General features: G+C 37.6%; 1 protein-coding gene across 1 annotated transcript; it reads left to right on the top strand.

The window, feature by feature from the left end:
• The first annotated feature begins 4,226 nt into the window (after positions 1 to 4,226).
• Positions 4,227 to 12,990, top strand: LOC135461373 (probable tubulin polyglutamylase TTLL2). The gene is given in 8 exon segments (XM_064738426.1): positions 4,227 to 4,316; positions 6,469 to 6,901; positions 6,904 to 7,220; positions 7,222 to 7,630; positions 7,633 to 8,073; positions 8,266 to 8,444; positions 8,609 to 8,923; positions 12,400 to 12,990. Coding segments are annotated over 6 exon segments (1,929 nt in total). The 5' UTR covers positions 4,227 to 4,316; positions 6,469 to 6,630; the 3' UTR covers positions 8,921 to 8,923; positions 12,400 to 12,990.
• The last annotated feature ends 207 nt before the right edge of the window (positions 12,991 to 13,197 follow it).

Genomic DNA, 13,197 nt, shown 5'->3' with positions numbered 1-13,197 from the left:
TGAAATGATAATTGGTGTATAGCTAAGTGTTGAATTGCATGTTTTCGGTTTCAAAGATCTCTTTCATCAGATGATAATATTAATTTCTAAAAAATAGTTGTAAGGCAAACATGCATGCAGTGGCTTTAAATGTATAATGCCTGTAACTATATCTATTGCCTGCCAATTTTATCACATATGCCATCATTCTTACAGCACGCAATGCTTTTCCAGTTAAAATATGATTGATGTCTTGTAGAAAAAAAAACATTTAGGATTTGTCGCATCGGTATAAGTTCATTGATCAATAGATGTAAATTTACTTGACTCAAAAATGATAATTTCGCATCACGTACTACATTATTGTGAGGATATGAAATGTATGAAATTCTCTCTTGTAAACTGTTCATCTATAATATATTGATTGAACTTATGAGAAGATTCTTTTGTCTCTTTTTGTCAGTTATATACCCGATTTTTCATCCGTTTGATCTGTTTATCTTGTGTAGTTTTCCTCCATCTGTTGTTCGTCATCCTCGTGTAGACTAAACTCTGACATACCTACTGTCTTTCTTGCGTACCATCGATGGTCTTTGGTACCGTATCTTGTCTTTCAATGTCTCTCCCTCTATATCTCTCTGTCTGTCGTAGCTGTACATGTACCCACTGCCCTGCAGTGGTGGCATCTCTGGACTCTCTCTCTCCCGCTTTCTCTAACACATCTGTCCATCACTCGCCAGCCTAGACTGACGGTTCCTGGAGGCCCGCTCCATCTTCTCCTCAAGTCGCTCCTTGTGGATCCTTCGGTGCTCCTCATCGGCTTTTTGTTTCTTTACCATGGCTTGGCGTTGTTTTGCCGAAATAATCCGAGCTTTCCTCTTCACTCTAGACAGCTTCTGTCTTCTGAGCATCGTCGCCTTGTTCATCCTGTCGTTAAGATTTTCCCTGATCTTCTCTCGCTCTTGTTTCAGCTCAATCGGCTCCAAAAGCCGAGGTTTTCCCGATGGATAGGGATTGCCATCCAAAGATACGTAGAAAGCAACACTGCCATTCTTTTTTTCTCGGAGTGTCTCACATTTCAAGAGACCTTCTTCCTTCAGCTCTTTCAGAACCTCTTCTTCAGTCTTCCTCCTGCGGGGCTCCTCGAGAGCAGGCTGCATTGACAGAGGTAAATAAATGGTCTGGACCATGGTGACTTCCCGGCTCGACGGCCTTGTCTCCGTGGACAATGGAGCTACCCTTCTGTTCTTCCTTCTGGACTGTACACAACCCATATTGTCCCATCAATTCAGGTCATACGATGCCCTAAATATTAATTTCATTAGACTGTTAACGTTTATTCACTGACTATGTTATACTAAACTGCAGGCATATCTTATCAACGAAGCGCGCGCGCTCTGATTGTCTCCGTCACGTGAGTCGTTTTGACCAATCAGTCACCGACAAAGATCGCACGTCTCACATGGGAAGCTATTGTGACGCAAGACAATGAGGACGCCGTGAGGTCATAAACGCGACAATAGGCTAAAAACGTTTGCCAACAACGTTACAATAGGGGAGTTTCGCGTTCGAACTCTTTTGTCGCTAAAGGTAAAAATAGTTATTCTGCATCGTGTGACTTGCCAAAATTGTTAAACAACCTTAGCTGACATTTATTTATCTGTTTTACCGTCTTCTAAATGCATAAATGACACCTCATTTCTTCAGGAACTCCTTAAGTCCACTAAAGGTCAGCTCTTTCATTTTCTACATCGTTCATCTACTCCAAATAATCTTTTTATGTTACACCTATGTTATAGTAAAAGTGATCAAAAATAGTTGCATAACCACAAAATTTGGACAGGTCACGTGATGGACTATGAATTTACCGTTAGAAATAAAAGAGTTCGAACTCGAAACTGTTCTATCAGTAATCTTTCATAGAACAATATGTTCTCAAACCTGACTGACTGACTTATCTCGCTGATGGACAGATTACTAAACGGGTGATTTGACTAATTTTTTTACATAATCATTAGTATATACACTGCATATAAGAGTGTCAGGTTCCCTTTGAATCATTCCCCATCTATCGGTTTCAATGAGCATTGCTTGATGAATTCAATAATGGGGAAAAGTCGGTGTTAGCGTATTCGGACTAACAACAAACAGTTATTTCCCAGAATACCTGAGTTTTGCGTTGTGTATTTTAAGTAGCATCTCTCTTCTGGTTAATCGGGCCAGAGCCTTGGGGCACAGTCATGCAAACTTACAGAAAGGAATGGTATATATCTCATACAGGCACTTCTCGTGTGACCAGTTGATCGAATAAAGATTGCGATTTGTACATTCGTGCTAATATAAAAGCCTTATCAAGATTATCTGACTATTGATTTCATTGATTAGTGTTTCAAGTGCAAATCAAGCATATTTCCTTTACATATACATATAGTTTGAGGGCAGCCGGGTTTATCCCTGAATGAAAGCACTGACAAACTTTCTGATCTAAAGTTGCAGGGGAAATTAACAGCCATATTATAATTCGAAGGCCTCAGAAACATTCATCATGGATAAATCTGTTATGGCGCTGCCTATTTTTAGTAACATCGCCCCCAGTTTCCATCCCACTGCATGGACGATAAGGGAACTTGCATGCGTACTACGATATAACGCAGCGGCTCCGCATGCTTCCCTCTAACATGTGCGCCTAGACCTATGTAGCTCTGGTAATATCCACATTATTATTATCCAGATTATAGGTTCATTCTGTTAAAGGAGAAGAAAACTTTTAAAAATGACACTCCGCATGCTTCCCTCTTAATTTAATATGTACGCCTAGATTTATGTACCTCTGATAATATCCATATTTGGGGCTTAGATGAGTGGCCAAATAAAAGTAGGTTACATAGGCATAGGCCTATCGGCCTTCGATCAGTGAGGTCGCTGTCTCCAATATCATACAGATTATTGGTTCATTCTGTTAAAGGAGACGAAAACTTAAAAAAAAATGACACTGTAGGCTGAAAATAGCACATTTTTTCTATCTGGTGGTGCCTGCTGCAAAATTTTGCGACTTTTCCTTGCCATACACGTAAAGCCTGAAAACGTCAAAGCTGACATAAATCGCTGAATCCATCGCGTCCTCCATCTTTAACATGCTGTAATTTATGCTGGGGCTGTGTTGCCTCTCAGCCAATGAGAGTCGTTGAAACTGCCATCTTGTTCGTGTAAACTTGGAACCTACGTCTAATTTTCCGGTTTCCCGATCGCCAAGCGGAAAAACGAACTGTACTGTACGAACTGCACTTCGGCGGTTTCCGACGGCAATTCTCCTCGTAACACAGAAGACTTCAGGACTAGTTCTTAGGCAAAATGGAGTCGCCCACAACGGCTTTTGGCGCTGACTTTATTTATAATTTATCAACTTGAGGTACGTGTTAGAATTTATCTTATGACATGCACCTGCGAGGAAATGCATACTCTTTTCACTGGTATTGTTTGATATTTACATTTTTTTATCCTTTAATGTCAATTACATGTAGAATGCATTGCACAATTATTTATATACCTATAAATAGCCTAGAAAACGTCTGGCGGTTCGAACGTCAACCCGGTGCGTGTCGCAATGAAAATGGTTAAAGTCTACTTATTCCTTTATTTAAAAAAAATATATAAAATTCGCAAATGCCTATGGCCATTAAATGGGAAGGGTGGCGCAGGGGAGGAGGTAAAATTTTGCCGCTGAAAGGGGAGAGTCCAGATTAGTCCATCGCATTAGCTGGGACTAATATAACAGACTGTTATATTAGTCACAGGTATTAGATCCTGAGTTGTATGAAATTTTACGGATCTTTACGGGTCTGGTAGGGCTACATTTGAATCTAAGGTCTTTTAAATTAGGCCCGTAGTAGGCTACCAAGTGCTACATTAAAAAAAAAAAGTGTCAAGGTCTGAATGTTAAACGTTAATGGTAGAACGGCCCAAACGCCATTGTAATTTCAGAGCAGCTTTGCAAATTCATAATATTGTCCCTAAATCCCCCAGACAGTTCCGGGGTAATCAATATGCTTATACCGCCAACCCACTTCCTCCTTTTACCTACATTATATAGAGTCTGGGACTAATATAACAGTCCCAGACACAGCTGTGCAAGGTTTAGGAACAGCCAACACCTTGCACTTGAGAACAAGGTTGAACTCAATATGTAAGAACTTTTCTGATTGGATGTTACCACCATCACTAATGTCACGTGATATAAACACCGTTTACACAGCGTCAAGCATGAGCGATCGAAAAATGCAGACGAACATTGACGCTTAGAATGTACGGCGTAATTTCGCAGATATTGACTGTACAAGGTAAGTGAATCTGGATCAGTAGTTGTTCAGGAATTGTAAATTAAGACTGACACATGTATCTCGCTTCTCGTAAATCGAATAAACTGCTAGATGCACCCGATCGGAGCGAACTTGTAATCGTGATGTGTTACTTCGTCCCACTTGGTCATGCAGTGCCGATGTACTCGAAACTTTGAACCATTATATTCTTTTACAGTTTCCTAGGCTGTGTGTGCTTGTAAATTGTCACCCAATAACACGCGTAGCACAGTTCGATGCGTGTCCGTTCAAACAGCACTCGTGTATTTCCAAGACCTGTCACGCCAAGCATATGTATGTCTTTTCGCTATCGCCTGACCCCCAAACTGTTCAGAATTAATAACTGCTCTATAGACCTTAGCAGTAGGCCACCTGTGGCGGCATACTTGTAGCTTTACCCACGGACAAATGGTAGACCTAAAATACGTGTACATGAGAGTGTGTTGAGAGTACATAATTGATAGATTCTTGAGAAGTTGTCAGTCTTTTATAATAAGTGACAACCAGGGTAGGCCTACAAAGGCTATCTGTTCTGTGAAAGATCCAATATATCTCAGTTCACTAAAGCAAGTTACCATGCTCTGTAACTACAATAAACATTTACGATAATTGTGTTCTGGCATATTGGATATAAGTTTGTGGTGTTATTGACAATTACATATGATTTCAGTTCCTCCACATTATAACCATATATTATACCTCAGGTTAATTTTTGCAATGTCTGATCACATGCATATGAATGTTGTAAGACATGCCTACCTTACCTCAGTACACAGTAAGTTACAAGTGTAGTGCATTTCTGGAGATTTGTGTGTATATTAAATTCTTACAAAAGTCTGATCTAAATTGTTTGATTAACTTTTAATAAGCTATGTACAGATCCACAGATTCAGCAAAGAAAGTACAGCTGTATAAAGGTAGAATATAGTATAGTATATGCTTATACAATTATCCCATACTTATGACAGAAAATAATTTTAAATGTGACCGATTAAAATCTTAGGTATGGCATTAAACAACAATTAAGTCAATAAAAAAATTTGTATGTCGTTATAGAAGCCCATTAAAAATGAAGGCAGTTTTAAAGTTATTTCTGTTCAAGCTAATTTGAAGAACAAAATTGTTACGTAAATAAAGTAGCTGCTTGCTTTCTTAGAGGTCTATATCTATCAAATTATTTATTAACTTATTTATTAATGAAATGCGTTTCAAACCAATTAGTTACACTTTCGATGAAATAATGTAGTCGTGTTCACTTTTGTGATTTTACACAGCACATGTGTAAGAAAGAAACCACTAGTTTATTGAAAACATTTTGTTTATATGTCTTTCACATGAACATGTCAGACACATAATTGATTACTTGATGTTTATCCATTGGAACAGGTGTAATTCAATTTAAAAAACAGTATTAAATATTACATTTGGTAGCTTTCTGTTCTAGACAGTACTGCAGCAGTACATCATAATCACCATATGCTGTATTTCACCTGAAGTTTAGCATGTTTTAAGTGACATGTTTTTTTGATTTTGATAGAATCATCTACCACATGGTCCCACTTAAGTGTTTTGTGATGTTTGATTAATTGTCTTAACAGAAAAACTTAAGAGTTGGCATCAAAAGTATCATATTAAGGCCTTGATGACTATCTTAAAGTATATCCAAGTTTAAGGTGAAATACAGTATATTAAGTTGGCACTAGCTGTGTACTATTGTTACATGGTTACTCAGTGATAGGATACGGAAATAGATGGTGTCAGTGACCCTCATATCACTTCAGTGATAATGACCATTGTTTTCACACACAAACAAAGGAAGATAGCCAAGTCGGATACACATATGATGTTGGCTGCAGAATTATAGGAATACTCATCTAATCGTCTCCCACGTGACCGATGCTGTCCAATGAAAAGCAGAGTATTTTTGTCTGATGCCTGATAAATGTAGATACAGCATATCCTGTCAATAAATGGACCTTAAAATATTTATATTTGTTTGTAAGTTAAATAAGTGAAAATGATTGTGTATGCATATATTTGGTAATGTCTTGGCCATTTCATTTCATCACAATTTATAAACACTAAGTTTACATTCTCTTACTGAATGTTTTTTTTGTTTTGTTTTGTTTTTCAGAATAGTTGATGTCTTTTACATTTATCAAGAGTCAGAGATACAGATGTCGTTATATTTTGTCAGATCTGTGTTTGCATGAATTAACCATGAGAAGACATAAACGTTATAAAGTTACATAAGCTGTGAGAATGGAAGTTTCAAAGTATAATTCTTTCAGAGGAAATGAGGCAACTTGGCGCCTTTGTTTTTCGTTTGAATGAAAATGGCCAGGGCCCTGATCTTGTGAGACAGGTGTTTCTGGAGAGAGGTTGGGTGGAGTTTGAAGATGAACAAGAGGATAATGACTGGAATTTGTTCTGGAGAACATCACGTTTTCGAACTGGAGATTATGATCTCATTATGCCATGGCAAAAGAGTGAACCACTTCCAAAGTCTTTGTCCATAACCAAAAAGGATTGTTTGGCAAGAAACCTGAAACGTATGAAAGGCATTTATGAAATGGTGTCTACAATTTCAGCCCTGTTGCCTTCAATTTGCCAAATGATTACACAAAGTTTGTGTCAGAGTACACCGGTTTACGTCAGCTGGAAGATCCCAAAATGGTCCTGTGGATTTGCAAGCCAGCCGATTTGTCTAGGGGAAGAGGAATTTTTCTGTTCAGAGAGCTGGCTAATCTCCAGTATGACTGCTCTGCCGTTGTCCAAAGATACATAGCCAACCCACTGTTGATTGGTGGCTACAAATTTGACCTTAGGATCTATGTTCTTGTGCCATGTTTTCAACCTCTAGCCATCTACATATACAAGAAGGGTTTTAGTGCGATTCAGCACCGAGAAGTTCGACCTGGACTCGTTAAACAATATTTTCTCTCATTTAACAAACACTTCAATAAATAAACACAGCCCAGAGTATACAACCGACAAAGAACGGGTTGGGCCTGGCTGCAAATGGACATTAACACAACTACGACACTATTTCCACCAGAACAACATTGATGACCGAATGTTGTTCGCAAGGATTACCAACATTGTGATTCTTACTCTCATCATGCAAGCTCCACAAGTTCCTAAAGTAAACAACTGTTTTGAACTCTACGGATTTGACATCATTATTGACGAAAACCTCAAGCCTTGGCTGCTGGAAGTAAATTTCAGTCCAGCTCTTGGCATGGACTGTCAGGCAGATTCCATTGTAAAGAAACCTTTAATTCATGATCTGCTGGACTAATGAGATTTAAAGAATCTGACAAAGAAAGAGGTGAGTCTTTGGCAATAAACTGCCAAAGTCCAACTAGAAACAAGTGCAACACCTCTGTGTATGCAAGAAGGCAGTCTTTGGTGAGTCGACAAAGGACTGCAAGTATTAACAGTTTCAGTAAGGCAGGCTTGGCAAAGTTTGGAGGAAGCACCATGTCTCTTAGTTCTCAGAACAAAACATCTTATTGCTATGAGTTTGAAGAAGAGGACAGTGATGATGAACCTGTTGTGACTAACCTAAGACCAATGGCAGGTGGTGGTCTACCTATCATCAAAGACAGAGGTGACATAAAACAACAGGCTAGCGACAGTTCAGGGTTTTCAAGTGCCAAGCAGCCATGGGAGCAATCAGGGGCAAAAGACGAGAAAACAGGACAGAGGATCAACAAGGCCCAAGTCACCTGCAACAGTGGGTAGAAAGAAAGCAAGGAAAGCCTTGGTGCAACTCCAAGAAACCAGAAGTCTCTGGAAGATAATAAAGCTGGAACCACTAAGAATACTAAGGTAAAACAGGAGTCAAAATTATCTGTGAACTCTGATAGTGCTTTCTCTTCTGAATCTGATCGATGTCCAAGTGCCACAAATGCAAATGCATCCATAGGCAAACAGAAACCACGCTCTAGAAGGAAAAACAGCCAGAATGGAGCACCTTCCGGGTCTCAGACTGCTAGAACTTGTAGGTCCAAGCCCATTTTCCTTCTTTCCGTGAAACCCTCTGCTTCTTCTACTGGTATTTCTTCAGAGTGGTCACCCTCAAAACAACTAGGCATAAAATCATGTGTGAGCATGGACAATTTGAGTTCCTCTGGATTTGTCCAAAGATCATATTCCAATAGTCGGTGTAACGTAGTTACACCACTGCTAGCCAGGAATTTAAACAGATCTTCATTTTCAACTAGTGACAGGCATCTATTTGGCCCTCGACCTGGAAATGCTTCATATAGGGTCAGAAGTGGACAGCATATTGCAAGGAGTTCTCTCTCTGCACAAAGTCGCCTCCAAAAAGTGGACCACCATTACAAGTGGGTAACTACTTTTTGGTTTTTCCTATCAATGATGGCATGTTAAAAGCTTCCAAACCTGTGCTAGAGGTTCGGCTTGCCATACAAGAATGTCAAAAAGTGCTCAAAAAATCATTGTTAGAGATACGCACTGGAAGTCCTCCTAAGCCTAGGCAGCTCTGCAACCTGCAGATGTCCCTGATCAACTTTGGGCACCACTACGATTTCCAGAAGCAGAAGTTTAGATATTTGTGAGAGGTGAGCTGAAGTTGGATTTTGTTTATTTATTTCATTCTTGTTTATATGATATTGTTGAACAGATTTATAGGTGAGGGAATGAGAGGAAACCAATGCTGACCGCTGTGAGCTACCTGACCAAGCTCAAAGACTTAGTTGTGTACAAGAAAAAAATTGAAATACCTTTCATGTGTTTTTTCATTCTGTTTGACTGCTTGCATGCAGTCTGACAACTGATCTCACATGCATATGTAAGTTGCATTTGCAATTGTCACTTTGCACCTGTGTTATTCATTCTTTTCGGATTAAATCAGGAGGTCTGTCCTGTACACAGTGAGCTGTGGAGATTTCCTCCACCCATGTTAAAACCGTACACCTGTCAACAAGGTAATAGTCATACACATGTATACATTCTTGAGTACACAATAGAAGACCAATCAGATAAATAAATTGAATATGTACTGTGTAGTCTTAACACCATACTGTACATGTATGTATATATACCTGTATGTACATGTACTGTGCAGTAAATTGCTTTGTAGGTAAACATTTCGGGTTTGCAAATAACCCATCTTTTGAAGTGTAGCTTTGGTCATTTCTCAGACTTCTGTGTACATGTACAAATAGCTCTGCCAAAGCTGACACACCTTCATATCTCCAGTAATATGACAGACAAAAAATCTCTGTCATACTTGTTAAGTGCTTCTACTTGAGAGTATACCACTGTTATTATAAAAAGTATTAAGTGCCTCTGCATAGCTCTCTTAGCTCTGTAGAGTAGTACTGAAATGGGTACTCACATGCTGAGTTTAACTTACATAAATATTAATATAAAGGAGCATTTTGTCTATGTACATGGTGATGTATGTGTCTGAATGCAGTCCAGATGAAATACAAACTGACAGTCAAAGTCAAAGTAGAGGGTGACCTTTACTTTGTTAACCTATATTTATGTACTTGTATGTGTTGTCAGTGTGGTGTTCAACGAGAACTAGCTCATTTATATCGTGTCTGTAAAATATGTATGCTAAAGTATTATTTAACACCTAATTGTTTAGGAATAAAGGATACTGTATGAAGGGATAAAAAGTAATTTTATTTGATGGTTTCTTTACATAAAAGATAAGAAGACATATATGTATGCAATGTAGTTACTATTACAATTCTTTGAGAGTTTTAAGTATTTTGTGTCGATGGCTTTTCAGGAAAAAAGGAACTTCTTTTTCTTTCACTCCAATCTGGCATTTTCTCCACGTTTGGATGTTTAAATTTTGAAATAAAACTTTAATAAGAATAATTAAGGAGGTTTTGTTTTAAGGATGTAGTGGTATGTGATAATCGTGAGAAATTCAAAGCATGAATGATAACTAAGATGGACAGTATTAATTATAATTTCTTTGAGCATAGTCAATATCTTTCAACATCTTCGTGTACATACATTTACATGGACAGATGTGAACTGTGATTTGAAGAGATAAAATTCACTTAGTGTTATTAAAAATTAAGCTTAAGTCTACCCCATGAAGGCACCTGAGTGAAGCAATCAGCTGATTACATATAGAATCTCTAGGTATGCCTACCTGCCTATTGAGTACACACAAACACGCTTAAAGTTAATACCTGGTAAGGAGATGAGATTCCCCTCACCATAATGCTGGCTGCTGTCGTATACATGTAAGTGAAATATTCTTGAGTACAGCGTAAATCAAATAAATGAATTAAAATAAATAAAAATATGAGATTACAGGGTTTTTTGGGGTTTTTTTTTTTTTACATTTTCATATGAAGGAATAGGCACAGTGTGAAGTGCAGGAGTGCAGGAGGCCCATGTATCTGTGTGAAAATCCAAGCAGAATTTTTTAAAGAATGTACCACAAAGGGCACCAGGCAAAGGTTAATAACCCTTGTAAGGTGCCAATCTCAGCTGGGCTTATCTCTGTTGTGCTTTATGTCATATAATGGCTACTTGCCAGATCTGTTGCTATATGTCACCCTCAGGCCAATAAGTCCATATGTCCTGAGTATTAAGTTATTGCTGTGTATAATAATTTAAACATGCATTGTAATGATTGTAGTGTATTTGATATTTGTGGATTGCCAGTGGTGACAATTTCTTGGAAGGCATATATATGTACATGTACATCTAAAGGAAAAATGTTGTTAAAGTGTAAGTTACATGTACATGCTTACTAAAGCACTGTACATGTAAGTACACATACATGTAAATGTCTTTTCTTATACAAGTACATACATAAACATGCATATTTATTTATATCTGATTGGTGTGTTATGCTGTTTCATAATATTATATGAATATTTCATTTACATAACGGCGGTCAATGTAAGGGCGGGATGAAACTTGCCAGAGCCCAGGAGGAAACCCACAACTTGTACTTGAACTCACAATTTAGCTGGACTCACAATGACCACATTGGTCAGAGGCTCCTGAGTTATTGTGCTGCACTAGTATGCTAACAACCTGGCCATGGAACATAACAGCTGATATTACTATTTGCCATATGTAGTTTTAAAATGAATATATGGGTAAAATGGTAGATGCAAAATAAAGAAATAATAAATGAATATTTACATGTTTCTTATGTTGGTAAAGCATTGCAAAATGTAGAGAAGCCGAGAATCATAAAGGGAAAACACTTTTTTATTTTAGTGAGCAGTGTGATACGTGTGTACTGGTAATACATGTACTTGTAAGGGAATGACAGTTACACATTTGTATAACAGCTTCAAAAGGTTTATTAGCTGGCTGTATTGCAATCTGCAATATTCAAATTAATTCTAAGGCCATTTTCAAGCCTACTTGGCTAGTGGCAATGCTTTTCTAGTACATGTGGGTATAGGTCTATAACGCTATAGAAGTTAACTCTCAGGTTTGTCATGAGTCTGCAAATTCAGCTGTCCGTGAGGTCGTCATAAATAGTACTCAATTACCTGGCTTCTCAAATTGTTGTGTCTAAATCAGAATGCGTGCACAGCATTATAGAGGCCAGAGTGGGTTAAGCTATAACCACTGAGGTTCACATGCAGTCTGACATGTCTGATAATCACGGGTATAGCAGGAGTGCAAACACGGCTCTGTCACTGTGATCAATGGCCTGTCTTTAGCACACTAATAAAGGTTTAATTTGAGGCAGATCTTACAGGTTTTAATATCACAGAGAATCCATCACAGTCATTGCTTTTAAAATCAACAGCACCACTAGTTATTACATGTAATACTATGAATTTTAATACATCTGGTTGACATGTTTTTAAGTTAAATGCAATAATTTGTTCAAAGTGTTTAATTTAGCAATTGCCATTCAAATTTCACTCATTACAAGCAGTTGTGTTGTAAAAGTTTAGTTACTTTTTTTTGTTTTTCAGCCAAAAAATTTCTCAACAATTAATCTATTGATAGAATTTGTATACTTACAGTAATTTCTATACTTACTTACATGTGAAGGTGTATTTCAAGTTGTCTTTTTTTATTTTCACAGAAAGTTGGAGAGCACTTGGCAAAGAACACAGATCTCAAGGGTTTGGCTTATACAAGCTTAGCATCAGTATCTATATACATGTATATAAAATATTTGTATTTATTTATAAATATTTGTCTTTAGTTTGGCGTAGTAAATGTTTAGTACAGGATTACTCAGGTTCATTCTTATAGGTGAATAGATACATGTAAGCCCTTTAAAACTTTTTCAAAACGTTTGTTAAAGAGCCTCTTCTGCTGTGGCATAAAGCTGTGGAAGCTTTCACAGTGGAAGTAATGAACTAATTTTTCCGTTTAATATAAATTTTGCATTTGTGCTATAGCTTACATGCATAGCTTATCTCTCCTTTTCAGAATGTCATGATGCCGATAGTGGTCTCCTTCAGTTAAGCCTCCATCACTTAGAAAATGTAATAGCTTGAATGAAGTCATGAACTGGACTGCCAAGTTCTTTACATATTTAGATAGACAGATCATATAGAGTTATACTAAGCCAGCTTATAGATCGATCTATGCATTCACTCGTCATCTAAGTGGAAAGGGTAAAACAGAAAATTAGTGCTTTTAGGACAACCTGTTCTAAGCATTTTACACATGTGGGTGCTTATATGCAAAGGTGTACCATGATGTGTGACAATTGAAAAAATTTTCAAAATACCATGATTCACATTATGAATTGTTTTTCACATAAAATAATCATTGTATTTTCTGAAAAGCATATCTATTAGATAACTAAGCAGCCCTGTTGACCTATAACAATCCAAGAATAGTCGATGGTTTTAGTATGTTGGACGAACAT

The sequence above is a fragment of the Liolophura sinensis genome, chromosome 1, assembly GCF_032854445.1.
Source record: "Liolophura sinensis isolate JHLJ2023 chromosome 1, CUHK_Ljap_v2, whole genome shotgun sequence".
Lineage (NCBI taxonomy): Eukaryota > Metazoa > Mollusca > Polyplacophora > Chitonida > Chitonidae > Liolophura > Liolophura sinensis.
Note: the sequence above shows the minus strand (reverse complement) of the source record. Positions and strands in the feature narration are given on the sequence as shown.